Source organism: Pteropus alecto, unplaced genomic scaffold (assembly GCF_000325575.1).
Source record: "Pteropus alecto unplaced genomic scaffold, ASM32557v1 scaffold101, whole genome shotgun sequence".
Classification (NCBI taxonomy): domain Eukaryota; kingdom Metazoa; phylum Chordata; class Mammalia; order Chiroptera; family Pteropodidae; genus Pteropus; species Pteropus alecto.
Genome location: NW_006432945.1, coordinates 17,712,045 through 17,720,452, shown reverse-complemented (window position 1 = coordinate 17,720,452; position 8,408 = coordinate 17,712,045). Strand labels below are relative to the sequence as shown.

The following is an 8,408-nucleotide window of genomic DNA, read 5'->3' as shown; positions in this document are numbered from 1 at the left end:
GCATCTCGGACTTGGAGCGCTGCTGGCTGCGGGACAAGGGACACAGGTCAGGCGGCGGCGCGGCTGCGAGGGGCCGGAGACCTGGCCGGAGCGGGCGCGGCGCTGCGCTCGTCGCTTGTCGCGGTAGCGTTGCCCACAGGGAAGGGAAGGCTACGTGCCCTCGTGGGTTTGTGCTAAGGGTCCAAATGCGGTTGTGAGAATAACAACACTTGGTGATCCCTAGGGGCCTGAATATGCGTGGCGCCTTCTGATCGTTCTGTGACTTGTGGTTGACAGCCGCGTGTCACTGCTCACACCCTGCAACCGCCCCCCGCCCCCCACTCAGGGCGAAGTGCAGTCCCCACGGCTGTGGCCCCAGCCTGCCCCCAGGGGATGCTGGGCGGCTCCTGCCAGAACTGACTGCCACTCTCCTTGGGCACCGGGCTGTCGCCTTTGGCATCCTCCCTTTCACAGGACAACTGATCAAAAGTGACAGAGATGATGGGCGGGATATTTTAGAGGCTACAGGATAAAATACGTGCGAAAGGCAGGGAAATGCTACAAAGTTCATTCAGGGGTCTAGAGTCTCCGTCCCGGAGGGCCTCACTGATGACTTCTGCACGCGGCGTCACGGTAAATGTGGGAAGGGATGTCCAGTAGCCATAGGAAGAGGGACGGGACGTGGCAGGGGAATGGCAGAGACGCGGCACGGTGAGCACAGCCTCAGGTCCGCCCTGCCTCCCGCCCCCCGCCCCCCGCCCAGCACCAGAAGGCGCTGCCACCTTCACCTGTGCCGGAGGCTCTCCCGGTCCTCTCTGTTATACTCCATGGCCGAGGGCCCCCGGCTCGGCCCACTGCTGCCTCCCATGACACCCGACCAGTAGTCAGCGTTGCTCTCCAAGTCCCCGGACACAGGGAACTGATGGCTCCGCATCTGGTGGTGAGACTGGCGGAAGCTGCCGCCCTCCTCATGCAGGGAGCTCAGTTCTGAGACGGTGGTGTTATCTGCGGGGACAAAACCAGGCCCGACAGAGCTTTCTCCATGTTCGACGGCGTGAGGACTCCGGCGATGGTGAGAGCCCAGGCCCGGCGCCTCGAGGAAGCCCCGCCCGAGGGCCCCGGTCGTGTGTGTGTGTGTGTGTGTGTGCGTGTGTGCGTGTGCACGCGCGCGTGCGCGCGCGCTTTGCTCAGCGGGGACCGGCCCTGGCTAGAAGCGCACTCGCCTACAGAAGGTGGCAGGCGTCCTGGACCTCGGCCTCTCAGAGGCTGTCTCCTCGTACATCACCGTCCCCGTTCAGATGTCGCTCTTGTGTAATTCTGAGATGACGGTTAAGCCAAAAGGGGCAAAAGGGAGAGAAGCCGCAGATACAGGCTCTCCCCACTGCTGGCTGGTCCCCGGAGGGGGCCGTCAGCGCCACCCCACGCTGCAGAGGCATCCCGGCCTGTCTCCGCAGCACGGCGTCCACGGGGCCGGGGGCGTGTGCACACCCAGCGTCCATCCATCACCCCCCTTCTGGAATCTCATCTAGGAACCGGGACTGTCCTCCTCAAATGGCACCAAGTCCACGTCCAGGGCCCAGGAAGACCTCTTCCTCTTCCCAAAGAGCATCCCGGTGTATGTGGCCATGGTAACCAGGAAGCGGTTTGGAGCGGTGGGGAGAAAATGGGACTGCCTGTGCGTGCGGCCTGCGGGCCTCCACTGCGGTACTCCCCCGGCCCCGTGATGTCAAGGGGGGGCCTGGTCGCACCTAGCTCATTCCCTGAGGTGGTCTGGCTAGCTTTCTGCAAAAGCACTGTGAACAAGGACCAGAATTACAATCTGGAAAGAGGAAAAAAAAACCCTATTTATTTATAGAACTTTGAGATGGAATGGATTGAATTTTATTTTACTTTAAAGAATAAATATAGCGAATTTATTTGTAATGTAACTCAAGCCATTCGTTTTCTAAAATCCTTTGTTTTGAATTTCAAAACATTATCAAAATCAGCATTTACAATGTGTAAGGTCTGGCTTTGGAGTGAGAGGTGAGCCAAGCTGGGATGTGGGAGGCACACGCGTGGGCCTGGGGTCCTCTCCACTTCTCCCACCCGCAGCAGCCCTCAGCCCTCGGAGAGGCAGAGCATTCTTCCCGGTGGGAGGTCCCCCCTGCCCCCCACGGCATGAGCACAGCCTCCTGTCCCTTCTTACCAGGACACAGTGCTGACCAGGAATGGCATTCAGTTTGGCCATGCAATCACTTGGTTTTGAGTTATAATTTAATTTTAAAACCTTTCTTCCTCCTAAGGAGAATGGACTAGTTAGCGCCTATTTTAGCTCAGCTACTCTTGATTAGTATAATCCAGAACCTTCCTTTTTTCGTGATCCAGTGAATTCCAATCTCCTGGGGACTATACGGAAGAGAACTTTAGAGTGCGCCATGTGTGGCTGCTGTCACTAGTCCAGTGTGACTGCCGAAAAATCCCAGCTTTGGCTCAGAACTTTCCTTAAACTTCAGAGAACAATGCGGATTTGTCATTCCCCCAGATAGTGAGGGCTGTCTCTGCTCCCCCGTTCACACGATGGGCTGTCCACGCTGTCTGCTCCTCTGAAATTTCTGCCACATATAACGTGAGCATCAACCTCCCCTGCTTCGAAGACGCCTGACACCGTAATTCCAGGACAGGACGGTACAGGACAGGGCAGGCAAACCTGGGCTGTAAGGGGCCACGCAGGAAGCGTTTCAGGCTTTGCAAGCCATGCTGTAGTGACTGTCCGACTGTCAGCGTAGCATGAGAGGAGTCACAGACAACACATACTTGGATTGGCGTGGCTGTGCACTAGTGACATTTGCGTCCCCGCACGGGGATTCCAGACTACAAGCTCAGTCTCGAGGGGCAAGGCGAGGGAGGGCCACACTGGCGAGCCGGCTCACGGGCCTGGCTCGGTCCTCACAGACTCTGTCACTCCCGTGCTGCGACCTGAAGCCGTGAGACCCACGCGCCCATGACGAGGTCTTCAAGACTGTCTCGCGTCCGTGGTCCACCCCAGGGCTTGCTTTGCTCTTCGGCAAGAGACCCTCTCCAGGTCACGTGAACTACGTTCCCGCTTCATCTCCGTGCTGTTGCTGTGATGTCCGCCAGCAGGCTCCAGGAGATCTGGGTTCCAGTTCCGGCGTTGGCACCAAGTCTGGGCTCTGGCGACTTCCCTGTCCTCTGGGAAACGAGGGGCGGGGCCTCGGCGACCTCAGTCTCTCCCAGATCCAGCACACCACGGACGGTCCTGAGAGCTGGGCGCTGTGGTCTCGGAGCAGAAACTGCCCCGCAGCCACAGAGCCATCCACGGTTTGCCCCAAACTCTCTTGTGTGGAGAGCACAGCACAGGAGTCAGGGGCAGGGTCCTCGTCTGAGTCTGTCACTTCGACCCTCTGGCCTCTGTGTTCTCAGCTTATACTGCAGAGGTTGACGCAGGCCACCTCCCAGTCCCCTTGGACGCTCAGATCCCACTGCCTCGTGACCGGCCAGCCCCCAGAGGCCACCTCGATCCAGGTGGACAGGCGACGTCACCTAACCCAGGACCCCTCCTCTATGTTTAAGCTCAGTTTTTATCTTTTTCTCCGAGCTGTGAGAGTCACAGATTCCCTCCACAGGCCCCTTCTCCTCGGTCGCCTACCATCTCCATCTCTGTCCCCTTCCAGAGATCCACGGCAACACCGTGACAACTAGCTTGTCAAGTGCACTGACATCTGCATTCCTCACATTCCAATCTGGAGCCCGTCTTTTTATAGTCCCTGCGGTGGGAGGATGATGCGGTGGATGCAGCCCAGACAGGATGGATTTAGAACTGCAAACTGGGGGACTCTGCTGGCCTTCGTCTGAGTCTGGGACGGCTTCCCCAGCGAGTCCATCGCATCTCTCGCTGGTGCCAGGGCGAGGATCAGAGAGAGAAATGCGGTGAGCTCGCGCCCACGCCTGCGGCACCCTCTGCTAGCGAGCCCGTCCACGTGGGACCTGCCCCGTGCTGCCTCTCCCAAGGGATGGTCATTTAGAATGCGCCCCAAAGAGTCAGCTGCAAAGTCTCCGAGGGCTGTGCGGCCCTGCCATCTACAGACTCGGTAATCGAAAAGTTCTCTTGACAAGTGGGGCGGCCTCTTTGCTGGCACCCTTTCTCTGCTGCTGGGCTTCTCAGAGGGATGGAGGCTTCTTTCTTTCTTTCTTTCTTTTTTTGTGAGATTCAACTGGCAGATTTGTTCTTCCGCTTTCACGGAGGTCTCCACGCAGCAAGTCGCCAGCTGCACCGTCGTTCAATGCTAGGGACTTTTGTGTCAGAAAAGACTGATACCTGAACTTCCACGTTAAGTATATTTTCCAGGGGGTAGTGAGGAAAGACCGTTTTAATAAAACATTCCCAAACCCAGGATTGCACAGCCCCAGCAACACCGACCGCCATGGAGAGCCCCACCATAAACGAGGGTGGTCCATGACTGCTCTGCTCGTCACGACTGAAGTCCCTTTTCCCGCCCCTCTGCATGCTGGAAACTACTTCCTTCCTTCCACCCCTGCTGGTTCTGACCCTGAAAGCCAAGGGCTGCCCAAGTTTGGTCACCCCCAAGCTATGAACTTGAGCTATGAACTCCCGCGCAATGCACAGATCACATAAAACCAACAGATGCTCACATCTGCCTCTCATTCTCCTGGCCGGGTCGAACTGAGCCAGCTCCTTCTCGACATAGTACAGGACCTTCATGGAGTCTCTCTCTTTGTCAGCTTGGATCCGGTAACCTTTGCGAACTGTCGAAAGAAGGACAAGGTGGTGAGCCGAAAGCATTAGCAGACGGAGGCCTCCGTCCATTTTGCCAGGCGGCAAACATGGTTCCCGCTTATTACAGCTGTTGTTGAAATGGCCCGGAAACAGCCATCTATGTTTATACATGTGGAACCAACCACGCCTCTATCTGATGGTGCCGCTCGAAAGGAGGACCCGGCGGGCCAACAACAGGGTCCTGTTACAGTGTATTTTTAGCCATTTTTAACCTCTGCTTCCCATCTCCCCACCGCCTACGGCCCCCCTTCAAGCTCATCCTCTCGAAGCTCAGGGGAGTATATTCACACTGGAGAAAAAGCCACCTTCTAGACCGAGGATCATTCTGTAGCCCGAGGATCACACCTTCCCTTGGTGGGAGCACATGTGACTTTAAAACAGACACCTGAACGTCAGGGACCTTGACGAAGGTGGCCTGAAAGCCTCTGGTTGCCTGGGAGATGGTGCACAGATGCCGTCACTGAGTGGTGCCTGAGGGCTCACGTCAGATGATGGGCTGTCTGCGCATCAGTGCGAAATAAGACGCAAAATACCCGGACTATGCATTACGGCCTCGTTTTCTTCCTTCAGCATTTTCCTTTGAGGAAAAGGAAAGGAAATGCCGTGTTTTAGACACGAGTAGTTCAACCTGCTGCTGTGCGGTCACAAGCAGGTGTTATTTTCAGGGCTCGATAAAAAACAGAACTGAAGCACAAGGGACGGCACTGTCTCCTACATTCCCATCACTCGCATCGTCAGGGACAGGGAGTTTACGCCCCGCGTCACCTAAGTATCGGTGTGGTCCAGTGCCGGCTCCAAGGGGAGGTCTGATTGTCACAGATAAGACAAAGCGGAAAGAGGAGAGAAGGGAGGGAGGGAGTGGGCAGGGGCAGCACAGAAATGGCAACGGACGACATTTATCGGGCGCTGAAAATGTGCGAGGTACTGTGCTAAGTGCATTACGCGGCCAATTGTCCTCACGGTCACTAAAGGTGGTGCTTCGAGCCACATTTAACACTTGAGCAGACTTTGGCTCGGAGGGTGTCAGAACTTGCTCAGGGACACCCCAAGGGACCACAGGCCTAAGCTCGCCGGGCGTCTTGCAGTCTGGGGGCACAGGTAGGACGGACAGACAGACGAGGGGGACCAGAGGGACAGCCTGCAGGTGGCCATGGTGCTGCCGTCTCAGGCACGGTCCTTGCTTCAGTCCCTTCAGGACTTCTCAGTGGGGTGGCGATGGACGGATGAAAGCCACCCGGCCCCAGCGCTCTGTCCCCACAGTGGGGCCGAGAACACAGAGAAGCCACACGGCTACACCTGCCTCCCCGGTCACGTCGCCTGTGTCATCCTGGCTGCGGACACAGCGCCCCCCCCCCCAAGCAAGCTACGGATGTGCAAGATTAAAATCCAGTATTCTGCAGGACCCTAATCAGCCCTGGCCCCGGAGACTGGGGGTACGCCCACCGGCGACGTGCAGGCACCCCGGTTTTCTAAGATGGGAGCGCACCAGGCAGTCTGCAGTCAGCTCACATTGCAGAGCACCTAAAAAACGTTCGCGAGTCTCAGAGCATGCTTGTTAGTGACCGCTCCTCCCAGGGGTTAAGTCCCTAACCCTCTGCAGAAGCAGCTGGTAGCAGAAACGAGTCTGTCAAGCTACACACACTCCCGCCTCTGCAGCGGCATTCAGAGAGGAGTACAGACAGTTCAGTTAAAACGCAGTTTACCCCACGGAGCTGCTGTGTCTGCTCTGCGGCTGGGAAGTGGGGAACTGGGCTTCCCATAGGCGCGCCCCCGGGTTGTCGCAGGACCGCAGATGGACGGCAACCTCTCTAGGATTCTGTTTTCCCATCTGTAAAATGCCGCCGATACTTCCCACCCTTTAAATAATCTCTTAAAGACAGACAGACAGTGGAGAGCAAATCAGGGGAGACCTCTGAGTTCTTTGTAACTACTGGGGCGGCGTGAATGTCCCGTCATCTAAAAGGCTGTCTTGGATTCTCGTAGCCGGAGAAGTGCTGTCTCTTCTCTTTCTGTCTCGCTCCTAACGTATAGATCATTGAGTTTGAACTTTTACTACGGCCCTCAATATCTTCCAGTCTGTTTCCAGTTACTCGTATAAATGTGTGATCTTCCCAAAGACTCTTGAGGGACGGGAATCCTTGTTGCTCTGGTGAAAAACCCAAGACCATGCTTTACGCATAGTAGGTGCCTAGTAAGTGTTGAGCTGAATCGCTGCCGGCCTGGGGGGAGGGGGGTTAAGTATTTCTTTGGAAAGAGACGTTCAGTAGAGTCTCCCTCTCTAGACCATGCACTTCCTGAGGACGAAGACCAGTTCTCTCTGTTCATCTCTGCACCCCAGCACCTAGCACAGAGCCCGGCACATTGCAGACGCTCAAAACATGCATTTGTATGAGTGAGTGAATGAGTGAATGAGTGAATGAATAAATGAATGAATTAATGAATGAATGAAAAGGAAATCAGGAACAGAAATTATATTACAAGGGATTACAAAGTAAGGCAGAAGAGGCCATGTGGGTGGCTTGCTGGAGAATCCTGACCAGGAAGCAGAAGGCTTGAATGCTCCCGTGAGGGAACCATCAAGCTCTACGTAAGTTTCGCTATTACTATTGATGAGTATTTTTTAAGTAAAGAAAACCAGCACGTTTTTAGGCTTTAGGGACGGGGCCTGCTCTACCTGCAGCCGAGACTTTGTCTAGTTGTTCTGCATGTGTGAAGCGCTGTTATGGTGAACAGCCAGGAGGAAATACTGAGATGAGGGGGTGGGCGCTGCTGTACGGAACAGCATCAGCGTGCCAAGCTGTCCCTTGGTGGCGAGAGATGACCGCCCCCACGAACAGCAGCTGGAAACCTCTCGGTTAATTGCAACTGAAGCTTAGATTGTGTTCTGTGTCATTATAACAAATCTTGCTCCTCGTTATGAGACAGATTTCATTATGTATGCATAGGTTATGTCCTGAAAAGTTACAGTAACTATGGAAAGCCTCAGTCGAAGATGGTACTGTTGCCTTTCGCTGCGGGCATCATAAAGAGGCTCCACTGTGCCAGATGCTTTCAACTGTGGCTTCTCATTCACACCAGCCCATGACTTGAGAAATCTAAGTCCCTGTCATTTGGCAGAGAGGACAGAGGGGAAGCACTGATCTCTAGACTTTGGCGGCATCGTCCGTTTGGTTCCGGTAACTAAAAAGCTAGGCCAGTCTCCCTTGAAAAGCTGTCAAGGCTTTCTTAATCGTAAGCTCTAAGTGTGATCGTGTGGGACACTACTAATTCTCTCATCCTGGCAGGATCCGGCCGGGTCCCCTACGTGCTCAGGAGCGTATAAAACACCAGAAAACCCTTGTCGGTCCCTCCAAGCAGACGGGACTTTCCCTTCTCCGAGCCTGCATCAGAGAACAGCCTCATCAAATCCCGCTTTGCCATTTCTTACTCATTTTATATCTCTGTTCACAAGCCCCCAGCCAACCACTCTGCTAGACCATAAATGCCTTGAGGGAAAATTAATAAGCATTCATTAAATTTCTCTTGATTTGAAATTAAACAGAATGGTGTCTGGTTGATTTTTAGCTGTGATTTGTCTGAAGATCAGAGAGCTCTGATGCGTGGTGATATTTTAATGAGAAATGCCTTAGAC

At 55.0% G+C, this 8,408-nt stretch overlaps 1 protein-coding gene across 1 annotated transcript in view; it reads right to left on the bottom strand.

Moving 5' to 3' along the window:
- Positions 1 to 8,408, bottom strand: part of ILDR2 (immunoglobulin like domain containing receptor 2) — a 51,132-nt gene that overhangs the window by 2,696 nt on the left and 40,028 nt on the right. The window contains exons 7-9 of the mRNA XM_015586154.2: positions 4,633 to 4,746; positions 768 to 984; positions 3 to 26 (exon numbers count right to left, since the gene is read on the bottom strand). Of these exons, the coding sequence (XP_015441640.1) occupies positions 3 to 26; positions 768 to 984; positions 4,633 to 4,746 (355 nt within the window). The remainder of the gene's footprint in view (positions 1 to 2; positions 27 to 767; positions 985 to 4,632; positions 4,747 to 8,408) is intronic.